The sequence below is a fragment of the Solea solea genome, chromosome 17 (assembly GCF_958295425.1).
Source record: "Solea solea chromosome 17, fSolSol10.1, whole genome shotgun sequence".
Classification (NCBI taxonomy): domain Eukaryota; kingdom Metazoa; phylum Chordata; class Actinopteri; order Pleuronectiformes; family Soleidae; genus Solea; species Solea solea.
Genome location: NC_081150.1, coordinates 22,918,515 through 22,932,059, shown reverse-complemented (window position 1 = coordinate 22,932,059; position 13,545 = coordinate 22,918,515). Strand labels below are relative to the sequence as shown.

General features: G+C 43.0%; 2 protein-coding genes across 3 annotated transcripts in view; both read left to right on the top strand.

Moving 5' to 3' along the window:
- The first annotated feature begins 898 nt into the window (after positions 1 to 898).
- Positions 899 to 4,464, top strand: LOC131443409 (uncharacterized). Of its 2 annotated transcripts, XM_058613026.1 has the most exons (3): positions 899 to 1,010; positions 1,651 to 2,634; positions 4,409 to 4,464. In XM_058613026.1, exons 2-3 carry the CDS (start codon positions 1,936 to 1,938, stop codon positions 4,412 to 4,414), a joined length of 705 nt encoding a protein of 234 aa, XP_058469009.1. In that variant the 5' UTR covers positions 899 to 1,010; positions 1,651 to 1,935; the 3' UTR covers positions 4,415 to 4,464. The 2 variants fall into 2 exon arrangements, with proteins under 2 accessions (XP_058469009.1, XP_058469008.1); XM_058613025.1 differs by lacking the exon at positions 4,409 to 4,464 and having other exon boundaries at positions 1,651 to 3,658.
- Positions 4,465 to 5,962: 1,498 nt separating this feature from the next.
- LOC131443310 (protein NLRC3-like) overlaps positions 5,963 to 13,545 on the top strand; it is a 76,692-nt gene continuing 69,109 nt past the window's right edge. Inside the window, exon 1 of the mRNA XM_058612831.1 lies at positions 5,963 to 6,144. Within this exon, the coding sequence (XP_058468814.1) occupies positions 6,120 to 6,144 (25 nt within the window). The 5' untranslated portion in view covers positions 5,963 to 6,119. The remainder of the gene's footprint in view (positions 6,145 to 13,545) is intronic.

Here is a 13,545-nt window from a genome sequence, read left to right as displayed (position 1 = left end):
GATTCGCCTGCACCCATTCCGCTGCTTTTTTGCCGTGATCCACCACTTTGACCACCGAAAGTGGTCTAAAGAAAAAAAAATGTGTCTGCTTTTTTGTCAGAGCATGAAAGGTCATCTCACAACAATATGATACGATAACAACGCTAAAAACTACCCAAAAGTCCAAAACCCGATTCTTTCAAATTAATATAACTTTACAGGACAATATATAGTGTGCAACATAACGTTCTAGTGACTAAAGACTGTTTCTGTTTCTTCGTATGACGCAAAGTTGTTGTCACTTGACTTTTACTCACCTCGTCATTTTCACACATCACATGGGGAATGAAAAATACGTGCTTCAAGTATGCTCGCTTTTATTTTGAATATATGCTTCAGGTATGGTCGCTTTTATTTTGAAAGGCTTCGAATCAACTTCCGGTCCTGACAGTGCAGGAGACCTCACAGTGCAGGTCTGCAACGAAGGTCTGCAGCTAGACCCCTCTCAATCTTTTTAACGGCTCTTTGAAATGAACCAGTAACTAAGTGACTGACAGTCCATTATTAGCATAAACCAATGGGCTGTGCCGATTGTTCAGTCAGCCAATGAGGGTCATGTCGGCCAATTCTGTGGTCAAAAAAAGTCTTCTTGCTGACCGGCCCACATTAGGTCAATGTGGTCCACCCATGTTAGCAGAACTTGTAATGAGCGAGTTTTATTCTCCCAGCAGGTGGCGCTCTGCTATGAATCAGATCAAGGACAGTGAAGAGGTAGCTCCGCCCTCTAAAACCACTCTGTGTGAGGAACATGAGGGTCAGAGGTGAGATGAGGATCTCATGGATCATGTGACTCGTCTCCATGTCACAGCTCAGTGTTTTATTTACACATCATGTGTTTGTAGGAGGATCCATCAACAGAGACCAGACTCTGCTGGACCTGGACCTGGACCCAGCTGTGTGTCCATGAAGAGTGACCGGTCTATAGATCGTTATATTAGCTTCAAGGATGGACAAAAACATGGTGAACTGATGTAAGAATTTCACACATAGTAACACACACTTACATGATCCTCCACCAGGGGGAGCCTGTCTAGTCCAAAACATGTTGAATCCAGAAAAACACTCTTCTTCTCTTTGGTGGACCAGTCTTGTTTTTCTGTCTCCACTAAACGTCTTCAGCCTGTCCTCGTCTCTGAATACGTTTCCAGCAGTAAATCTAGTCAGAGTCCGTGATTGGTCAGGGACTCATGGACAAGCCTCTCTGATTGTGTCTTTGAGACTTCACACATAACAAACCCTAGAGACTGTCCTTCAGGGACTTTTGTCTCAGTGTGCATTTGGACTATCTGGGTATCTCATAGGACTACTGGAATTAAGCTAAGTATCACTTCTGTAGGTCTTTACTATTTGGTTGCTATTTCATTAATTGCTATTGTATCTAGCTGGGTTGCTTGACTTTTGTGACTTTTGACTTGTCTGTTTAGTTAAGGTGAAAGTTTTGTTAAGATATTTTGTCTGCTAGGTCAAAGAGAAATTTGTTATTGTTGCTGTTTTGACCTAGTTTCTATTGGGCCATCACCATCACCAGGTGAGAAGTTTCACTGGCTACAGGGGAGTGGCCAACACAGCTGTAACCAATCAGCCCCTAATCAGGTGTCTTTTATAAAGCAGCACTGACTTTGAAGCGGCAGCTTCAGCGGCAGACTATTCAGAAGAAGACTCAGGAGGACAAAGACAAAGGAGTCTAAACCGGAGTCTGATGAAGACACAGGAGGACAAAGACAAAGGAGTCTAAACCGGAGTCTGATGAAGACTCAGGAGGACAAAGACAAAGGAGTCTAAACCGGAGTCTGATGAAGACTCAGGAGGACAAAGACAAAGGAGTCTAAACCGGAGTCTAACAAGGAGGCTAACGAGGCTAAGTACCTGTCTGCAAGTGTTCTCTACCTTTCACATATGTGCCTTTTTTCCATTCCTGTTCATGTCTCCTCTCATAGATACTACAAACCTCACAATCACTCACAGAATCACCGTAACCTGTCCTCACTTATCTATCCCACCCGCTCCACTCACATCCAACACCATGTCGCAGGGAGCCTGTGGAACTGCCAGTCAGCTACCCCCAAGACTGAGTTCATCTCCGGCTTTGCTACTGAGCAATGCCTGGACTTCCTTGCTCTCACTGAGACTTGGATAACACCCTCCAACACAGCCACCCCTGCAGCTCTGTCCTCCGCCCACTCCTTCTCCCACACACCCAGATCCACTGGAAGAGGTGGCGGGACAGGTCTGCTCATCAACCCCAACTGGACTTTCACTCTTTACCCACTGCCACACTTCTCTTCACAGTCGTTTGAATTTCATGCTGTAACTGTAACTCACCCAGTCAAACTAATCATTGTTGTCATCTACCGTCCACCAGGCCCATTGGGACACTTCTTGGAGGAACTAGATGTCCTCCTCTCAAACATCCCAGAAAATGGCCCACCACTTGTTCTTCTTGGTGACTTCAACATCCAGTCAGAGAAGTCATCCGATCTACTTCTTCTACTTTCGTCTCTTTCTCTCTCACTTGCTCCTTCTCCACCAACTCACAAAGCTGGCAACCACCTTGACCTCATCTTCACCAGAAACTGCTCTACCTCCGACCTCACGGTAACTCCACTTCAAGTCTCTGATCATTTCTTCTTTTCCTACTCTCTCCCACTCTCCCAATCTGATGATCTCATCTCATCAGATACTGCACTTGTCTGTCGCAACATTCGCTCTCTCTCTCCCTCCTCTCTCTCCTCAACTGTTCTATCAGCACTTCCTTCAGCTGACTCCTTCTCCCTCATGCATCCCAACTCTGCCACAGACACATTCCTCTCTACTCTGTCCTCCTCTCTTGACTCTCTCTGTCCTCTTACTTCACGGCGGGTTCGTAAATCCTCCCCAGCCCCGTGGTTGTCGGACTCAGTGCGTGCTGAGAGAGCTACGATACGGGCAGCAGAAAGGAAATGGAGGAAATCAAAACACCCTTTCCTCCCTTCAAGAACTAGGTGTCTCAGGATCTGCACTTACCCTACTCTCGTCCTATCTTCAAAACCGAACATACAGAGTAACCTGGAGAGGATCTGTGTCTGAACCCTGTCCTCTAGCTACTGGGGTCCCTCAGGGTTCTGTCTTGGGCCCTCTCCTCTTCTCTCTATACACCAACTCTCTTGGTTCTGTTATTCTCTCTCATGGTTTTTCCTATCACAGCTACGCCGACGACACGCAACTCATTCTCTCTTTTCCCAGCTCCGACACACATGTAGCAGAACGGATCTCCGCTTGTCTGACCGACATCTCTCAGTGGATGTCTGACCATCACCTGAAACTCAATCTCAACAAGACTGAGTTTCTTTTTCTCCCAGGAAAGGGCTCTCCCACCACAGACCTAACCATCACCCTCGACAACTCTGTGGTAACTCCGTCTCATACCGCAAGGAACCTGGGTGTGACACTTGATGACCATCTCTCCCTCACTGCCAACATTGCTGCAACAGCTCGATCTTGCAGATACATGTTGCACAACATCAGAAGGATACGGCCTCTTCTAACCCAGAAGGCGGCACAGGTTCTGGTCCAGGCTCTTGTCATCTCACGCTTGGATTACTGCAACTCCCTCCTGGCTGGTCTCCCTGCGTGTGCCATACGACCCCTGCAACTCATCCAGAATGCAGCCGCTCGACTGGTCTTCAACTTACCAAAATTCTCCCACACTACACCTCTCCTCCGCTCCCTTCACTGGCTTCCTGTAGCTGCTCGCATCCGCTTCAAGACTCTAGTGCTTGCGTTCCATGCTACAAACGGATCCGGTCCAGCCTACATCCAGGACATGATCAAAACCTACACCCCAGCCTGCCCACTTCGCTCTGCATCGGCAAACCGGCTCGCTGCCCCCTCACTGAGAGGATCGCAGAGGCATTCACAGAACTCGAGACTGTTCACTGTCCTAGCTCCCAAATGGTGGAACGAGCTCCCCATCAACATCCGGACAGCAGAAAGCCTCCACATCTTCCGCCGCCGACTAAAAACACATTTCTTCCGACTCTACCTCGACTAAGACGATGACGACAAAAAAAGACAAAAAAAAAAACAAACAAAAGAAAAATATATATATATATATACATCGCACTTACGACTAGCACTTCATAGTTTGGTTTACTTGAAGCTCTTACTTACTTCTAGCTCTTATTTGTACCCAAATGTTTAAATGCACTTATTGTAAGTCGCTTTGGATAAAAGCGTCACCTAAATGACATGTAATGTAATGTAATGTCTTCAACCTGTCAAACTCATGTCATGTGAACTTGGCTGAAGAAGAATCGTAGGTGCAGCACATTGAAAACCTCGTAGAAACAAATGATTGTTTAGTAAATGACACTGAATCTTTTCTCCTCAGAGTTGATCAGCAGAGGACAGAGGTTCTCAGTGGTCAGTCTGTCCAGCAGCATGGAGCAGACCTGGACTCCATATTTAAGGTGTGTAAATGTACAAACATGACACTACTGTTAATACTGAAGCAGAGTCCTGGGGCCTCATGTATAAACCGTGCGTACGCACAAAAAGACGGCGTACGCTTGCTTTCACGCACAGACGGCATGTATAAAAATGTACTTGGCGTGGAAGTTTGCGCATCGCAGCGCAAACTCTCGAGCTGCCGTGAGAATTTGCCGAGAGCTCCGCAAACTCTTGTCAGGTGGAGACGCTGCAATATTAAGCTCTGAAACTTATCACAGTGTTTGAAAATAATATTATTAATGTGTCTACAGTGACAAACATGAATTTTCTGTGACAAACAATACTGATACACCACGTACGTTTGAACATATGTGGATAACATCAGAGAGGACACTGAAGACGAAACTGATCCTGTGAGCACACACACACACTACAAACCTGCGTGTGTGTGTGTGAGAGAGAGAGGGAGACTCACTTATTTACTTTGAGCAAATTACACAAATGGATATTTTCTTTATGTAACACAGTGATGTAAACACAGCTGCTGACATGAACACATGAACACACGTCAGTCTATAATGTTTTAAACTCAAAATAAAGTTACAGACTCATTTGTTGTAAGAAAACGGGACTTGAACGTTGAGTAGAACATTTTCTTTATCCCATTTTAATCCACACGATAACGAAATAACTACGAAAAAGTTATTCCGCCACCGCTGCGCCTTTCATCGGAAGAGTGTTGTGGATGCGCAGTAATGAATGGTTACATGGAGTAACTCCGTGAACTCTGTCTGCTTATTTTGTGCGTAATGTGTGTAGATGATGACGTGTGACACTTATAGATGGTTGAAATAATCTGTAAATTCAGCTCACATGGATCAGTCATGTCTAAACATACATGTTACACCAGAAAAAAACATGCACAGGATCAACTATCAATGCACAGCCAGTTTTTTAAGCATCAATATTAATATGAGAGCAGTCGCTGTGACCCTGACATTTAGTTCCTTTGTGTTTATCACTAATTCCAAAAAAAACAACCAAAATAATCTATTTTTTCAGATTTATACATCATAAATTGACGAGTTGATGGTGCACTTTCCTTCTTTTTCTTTTATTTCCCTCTTTCTTTGCTGCCGCAGTTGTCCTTTTTCTTCAGGACGAAGGAGTTTTAGAGTCATTTGTATATTCATTTGTGGGTGGTCGTGGTGTGTTCCTCATTCATCTCCGCTCAGTTTCACGTTTGATGGGATGTATAAAGAAAAGGTGCGCAGGACTTGGCGTACGCACAGTTTTATAAATCTGAGATTTTCTTTGCGTACGTACTTTATAAATTTTGTGCGTACACCGTCTTTTAGTATGAAAGCTGCGCACTCTTTTATACATGAGGCTCCTGGTCCTGACAGTCTGGATGCTGCTCTGTGGACCTGCAGGACTTCACTCTGTCACTGATCATCTGAAGTTAAACTTCACATGTTCTGTTCCAGCTGCTGGAGGAGAACATCATCTGCTTTGTGAAGAACGAGCTGAAGAAGATCCACAAGGTTCTGGATACAGATCACACAGAAGTCTCAGAGAGTCAGAGGGAGGATGAGGAGCAGAGGAGCAGCAGAGAGGCTTTTCTGAAGATCACAGAGGACTTCTTAAGGAGGATGAAGCAGGAGAAGCTCGCTGACAGTAAGAGGACTTTTAATGTGAAAGGAAGAACATCTTATTTTCTCAATGATCCACTCACTGATTTATTTTCTTGTGTTCTGTCAGAAATCAGAGCTCCAGCTTGTCGACGTGAACTCAAATCAAACCTGAAGAAGAAGTTCCAGTGTTTGTTTGAGGGCGTGGCTAAAGCAGGAAACCCCACCCTTCTGAATGAGATCTTCACAGAGCTCTACATCACAGAGGGAGGGACTGGAGAGGTCAATGAAGAACATGAGGTCAGACAAATTGAAAGAGCTTCCTGGAAACCAGACAGACCAGAAACATCCATCAGACAAGAAGACATCTTTAAAGCCTCAGCTGGAAGAGACGGACCAATCAGAAGAGTGATGACAAAGGGCGTGGCTGGCATTGGGAAAACAGTGTTAACACAGAAGTTCACTGTGGACTGGGCTGAAGACAAAAGCAACCAGGACGTACAGTTCATGTTTCCCTTCACCTTCAGAGAGCTGAATGTGCTGAAAGAGAAGAAGTTCAGTTTGGTGGAACTCATCCATCACTTCTTCACTGAAACCAAAGAAGCAGGAATCTGCAGGTTTGAAGACTTTAAGGTGGTCTTCATCTTTGATGGTCTGGACGAGTGTCGACTTCCTCTGGACTTCCACAACACTGAGATCCTGACTGACGTCACAGCGTCCACCTCAGTGGACCTGCTGCTGACAAACCTCATCAGGGGGAAACTGCTTCCCTCTGCTCGCCTCTGGATAACCACACGACCTGCAGCAGCCAATCAGATCCCTCCTGACTGTGTGGACATGGTGACAGAGGTCAGAGGGTTCACGGACCCACAGAAGGAGGACTACTTCAGGAAGAGGTTCAGAGATGAGAAGCAGGCCAGGAGGATCATCTCCCACATCCAGACATCACGAAGCCTCCACATCATGTGCCACATCCCAGTCTTCTGCTGGATCACTGCAACAGTTCTGGAGAACATGCTGAAAGAACTGCCCAAGACCCTGACTGAGATGTACATCCACTTCCTGGTGGTTCAGTCCAAAGTGAAGAGGGTCAAATATGATGGAGGAGCTGAGACAGATCCACACTGGAGTCCAGAGAACAGGAAGATGATTGAGTCTCTGGGGAAACTGGCTTTTGAGCAGCTGCAGAAAGGAAACCTGATCTTCTATGAATCAGACCTGACAGAGTGTGGCATCGATATCACAGCAGCTTCAGTTTACTCAGGAGTCTTCACTCAGATCTTTAAAGAGGAGAGAGGCCTGTACCAGGACAAGGTCTTCTGCTTTGTCCATCTGAGTGTTCACGAGTTTCTGGCTGCTCTTCATGTTCATCTGACCTTCATCACCTCTGGAACAAATCTGTTGTCAGAACCAACAACGAGCCAGTTGACCAGACAGTTTAGAAAAAAACCTAAATTGAATCATCTGCACCAGAGTGCTGTGGACGAGGCCTTACTGAGTCCAAATGGACACCTGGACTTGTCCCTCCGCTTCCTCCTGGGTCTTTCACTGGAGACCAATCAGAAGCTCTTGAGAGGTCTACTGACACAAACAGGAAGTGGTTCACAGACCAATCAGGAAACAGTTGAGTACATCAAGAGGAAGATCAGTGAGAATCTGTCAGCAGAGAGAAGCATCAACCTGTTCCACTGTCTGAATGAACTGAACCATCGTTCTCTTGTGGAGGAGATCCAAGAGTCCCTCACATCAGGACGCCTGTCCACAGAGACACTGTCTCCTGCTCAGTGGTCAGCTCTGGTCTTCATCTTACTGTCATCAGGAAAAGATCTGGAAGAGTTTGACCTGAAGAAATACTCTGCTTCAGAGGAGGCTCTTCTGAAGCTGCTGCCGGTGGTCAAAGCCTCCAACAAAGCTCTGTACGTGGATCAGTATATAAATATTAATAAGACATATTCTAAAGAGCACAAGACAAACATGTTTAACCTTTTGTTCATCACTGTTTTCTACCTCAGACTGAGTGGCTGTAAACTCTCAGAGAGAAGCTGTGAAGCTCTGTCCTCAGTCCTCAGCTCTGTGTCCTCTCGTCTCAGACACGTGGACCTGAGTAACAACGACCTGCAGGATCCAGGAGTGAAGCTGCTGTGTGATGGACTGAAGAGTCCTCACTGTTCTCTGGAGACTCTCAGGTTGGTGCTCAGCTGATTTATTTGGACAATTCTACTCTGATTATTTTTTTATTTTATTTTTTTATAATTGATTTTTTATTGACATTCAGAAACAGACATTCACATCCGGCAAAACATACATGCATACATCTCACATCTGTTGTCTGCTCTAAATGCCTAGACAAAAAAAAACAAACAATGAAAAAAGGAAAAACACACATTAGCAAATATGTACAAGTTAGATATCCACAGTTCCTCCAGCAGACAGGGGAATTATCATCATAGTGAGACTTCTGAGAAGGTGTAATAAAGTACCTAATCAAGCGTTTCCATCCAAATTCCCTCCACTTCTGTGAGCTGGTACATCTCCATTGATACCTCCAAATTGTTGTCAATTCTTCCTCCGATATATTTATCCCTCCTTCCTTCTCCCATTTTATTTTAATATATGAAGTAGAGTGAGATTTCACATTAGACAGACCCTTATATAAGCATGACACAGTTTTAATAATAGCTTCCGAATCGTAGGCTTTTGTAAATAATTGAATTAGACATGTGTTTATCTTTGTTAGATTTTTCATCTTTGTATTGACGTAATGCCGTAACTGCAGGTATCTATAAAAGTCTTGTTTTTCTAAAACATGTGTCCTTTTAAGCGTTTCAAAACTGAGTAACTTTCTATCTTTCATTACTCTACATAAGGCTGTTATACCGTTAGCTATCCAGTCCTTAAATCTAGAATCCAATTTATTAGGTCTAAAATCCCAATCATAAGCACACCATTTAAGAGCCAAAATATCATTTTCAAGTTTATGTTCTTTTATAATAATTTTCCATACTTTAAGGGTCCACGCCACCCATGGATTATCAATGTTATTTATGTGGGTTTGCAAGTTATTATCAGCTAAAATTGCCTGTATGGGGATGGAGGGCATTTTTTCCTCAATGCTTTTCCATTGAGCTGTATATGACGGGTTGCACCAGCATACCACTGCTCTCATCTGCGCTGCAAAATAATAATATCTAAAATAAGGCAAGCCCCATCCTCCCTTTTGTTTAACCAGCTGTAAGGTTTTGAGGCGAACTGCTATATACCTGGATAGCAGTTTGTCCCACTCGTTAAATTGGTTTTGGTTAATCTCTATTGGCAATGTTTGAAATAAATATAAAAGTCTTGGCAATATAATAATTTTAATAGAGTCAATTCTTGAACTAAGGCTAAAGAAGGGAATTAAGTTGCATCTTGCTATATCATCCTTTATTTTTATATGTATGGGTGAATAGTTATATTCCGATAATTTTGTAAGATCTTTTGGTAGGTTGATGCCTAAGTATTTAAAGGCCTCTGTTTGCCATGTCAAGGGGTAGCTACTTTTGATTTCTCTTGGTGGGCAGTAGTTATATGAGAGTATTTGGGTTTTACTCATGTTGATTTTGTACCCAGATAATTGGCCATATTGTTCAAATGCTTGCATCAATTTAGGCAGAGAGTGAGTTGGTTGCGCAAGGTATATCAAAATATCGTCTGCATAACAGGCCAATTTATATTCCGTCCCTTTAATAATGATTCCCTTAATATCTTCTCTTTGTCTGATGTACTGAGCTAGTGGTTCCAAATATAATGCGAAGAGTAGTGGTGACCATGCACAGCCCTGTCTGGTGCCCCTTTCTAGGGTAAAACTATTTGACAAATATCCATTGACCTTGACCCTGGCGGTAGGTTTGTCATATAGTGCCTGTATGGTTTTAATAATTGTATCGTGGGAGCCAATTCTATGCAACACTCTGTAGAGAAAAATCCAGTTAACCGAATCAAAGGCCTTTTCAGCATCCACGCTCATCACAATTGCTTCAGTTTGATTTCTTTGATCCATAATATGTAGTGTCTTTGGTATATTGTCTTGTGTTTGGCGTTGGTGTATGAAACCTGATTGATCATTATGTATCAGTGTCGGCAGGAATTCTTCTAATCGTTTGGCCATAACAGAAGTAAATCATTTATAGTCCACATTAACAACAGAGATTGGCCTAAAAGAGCCACTCTCCACTTTATCCTTGCCTTCTTTTGGTATGGCTGAAATTATTGCCTCCTTCCAGCTGGGTGGCGTTTGCGCATTTTTTAAAGCCCAATTCAGAGTAGGAAGTAAAACAGGTATTAGTTCTTTTTTAAATTCCTTGTACCACTCTGCCGTGTAGCCATCAGATCCTGGTGATTTGCTTAATTTAAGTCTACCAATTGCTACTTTTAATTCTTCTTCAGTTATATCCGCAGTCATCATTTTATTTAGATTTTCATCGAGAGTGGGTAAATCTAGGGAATTCAGGAAGCTGTCAATTTGGGCCACACTCCCACCTGGGACTTCAGAATATAAGGTTTTGTAAAACACTTCAAAAGCTTCCTGAATTTTATTTAGTTTATTTTTTATCGCTTTTGTCCTTGGATCCCTAATTTTATGAATTGTATTTTCGGCTATCCATTTTTTCAATTTCCATGCCAATACTTTCATAGATTTGGAGCCACTTTCGTAGTGTTTCTGTTTCAGAAACATTAAATCTTTCTCGATTTCTTGTGTGGCCAAATTATTAATTTCATTCCTGGTGTGTCTTATTTCTCTCAATGTATTCTGTGCCAAATCTAATTTATGTTTTCCTTCTAGTACCTTTAGCTTGTTTTTTAAATCCTCTAACTTTTTATTCCTATTTTTTTTCTTAACAAGATGAAAATTGAAAGATCTGCTCCCTGAACAAATAACAACACCAAACATAAGCAAGAAATAGAAAAAAGGATAAACAAAAAGAGTTATCCCAAGGCTGGGGTCTCTAAGAAAAGACCCTGGCCTGAGCTAGATAAAATATCTAGCTGTGAGGGAAAGCCTCTCCCACCTGTGGGCTGAGGGCTCTTAGGTCAGAACTCTGACTCAGACTCTTTGCTTCTTTAGGTTCTTGTTGATAAAGATGTATTTTCTGATCACTGAGTTCATCATATCTTCTTAACTCCAGTCTGTCAGGTTGTCTGGTCTCAGAGGAAGGATGTTCTTCTCTGACCTCAGCTCTGAACTCCAACCCCTCCCATCTGAGAGAACTGGACCTGAGCTACAATCATCCAGGAGACTCAGGAGAGAAGCTGCTGTCTGCTGGACTGAAGAGTCCTCACTGGAGACTGGACACTCTCAGGTATTCTCCTCTTCCTCCTCCTCCTTCCTCTTCATGTTCATCAGCAGTATTCAAACTTGTCAGCAGGTTCAGGTTGAAGATGTCCTGTTATTATGTTTTCCTCTGTCAGTGAGTATAACCAAACATTAGTGACACTTTTTAAACACCTGTTGTTCTTCTCCGTCTTCTGGCTCCTCCCTTTAGGGGGCGCCACAGCAGATCATCTGCCTGATAGATATTGTTCTTGTTTGACAATAAACTAGAAAATTAGAAACAAACACTAGACTCTGGTGAGAACGAGTGAATGTCACGTAGTTCAGCCTGAGAAACGACCAGAACCATGAACTGGACAGATCATCTGCACAGAGTAGCAGCATCATGTGAGAAGTCCTGGTACTGGGTACAGAACAGTCCTGGTCCACTTCAAACAGTCTACGGTCAAACTAAAGTAAAGATGTCTTTATTCTGTGGTGTTTGTAGTGAGTTGTGTACGAGATGTTCGTCATCTAACAGCTACAATCAAGTTGTTCTTCATTCTTCATTCAACGGTGAAAACACACAAGTTTTGGAAGCAGCAGTAACAGCGACGAGCCTCCGCAGCAGCAGCTGCATAAGTAGCCATGTGTTTCCTCTGTTGACGCGCAGCTGAAAAAACCACGAAAGCACTGGAAACTAGGTCTCGATTCAAGCAAGCGATCAAACAACCGTAATTCAAATACAAAGTTTATGCTTTTTAGACCCACAATACTGCGATTTGATACACTGTAAAAAATACAAATGAAATCCCTCTATTTTATCTATTTTCTTTGTTTACTCGGTTTGTGCTGGGCCAACTTGTTGCTGGTTTACTCGTGGTGGGTTTCAAATGTATAAACAGAAGTTGTCTTCTGTGTTGTCCACGTGGTGGCGCTGTTGAGTAAATGCGTAGCCTCCTGAAACTGTAGTCTCCGGTTCTGCAGACACCGGCCGTTTCTCAATATCCATACTTGTGCGTACTTGTGCGTACTTGCTAGAAAATCCACGGCATGTGGAAGTTATATGGCAGTTTTTTGCGATTTTTGTCGCAATGGTTAATTGAAACGCTTAGAAAAGTCATAGCACACAAGTCCCGGTCGAGCCGCACGTTTTGATATAACGTGTGGGGGTTTTCTCAAAACTGTGGGAGGAGTTAGACGTCAAAGTTTTGGGTGGAAGAATACAGAGAGACTGACAAGCCCCTCCCAAAGTCCCCTCTGCTCCTTACACACGCACACACACGCACACACACGCCTGTCTCTATCTCTCCAAAATCAGCAGAGAAAGCAGAGAAAACAGCATGTTTTAAAGTTGTCATATTTCAAGAACGGTTGATGATAGAGATACAATTTTTGGTTTGTGAGCGTCAGGAGGCTTTCGGCAACTCCCACATTTAAATTTGTGACAAACGGACGTTTTATATACTGAAAAAAATGCTAGAAAATCTATATAAGGTTAGTTTTGCTTTTCTGAGGCAGAATTGTTCGGAGATTCGGCAAGAACACATTCTCCCGAGCTGCTGCAGAGCTTGGTTCTGACGCCTGACTTGTGACTAAATCAAATCCCTTTGTTCGGTACAAGTCCTGTGTCAGTGGGGTCTTCTCCTGCATCATCAACTCATCACCTATCGTTCATAAGAAGAAGGAAGCCTGACAAAAACGACAAAAACGATAAGCTCCGCCTCTGCGGACGCTCGGCGCTCACTGTGCCCGGCACAGAGCAGCGTGACCTCGGCCTGTCCTGATGAAATGATCCGCTGGCTCAGACGTCGCTGTCATTAGATGCTCGGTGTGATCCATAGATTTGTTGTTGACGTGTTATTTTGTTTTTAATGGAAACGTTTTGACCTGACAGTTTAAAAGTTTGTATATTGTTAATGTTTTATTTATTCTAACTTTGAATGTTAGATTTATATTAAAGTCGCACGGTCATTGTATCTGTATTTAAATATAATATGTAGATATTAGATATGTAGAGTAGCATAGATTTGTACAAGTCATATATATATATATATATACTACTCTACAATGCTGTAATATATCTATTTTCCACATTGTATTATTCGTGTTGTATATTTTAATAGAAATAAATTAATAAATGAAGTTAAATATTTA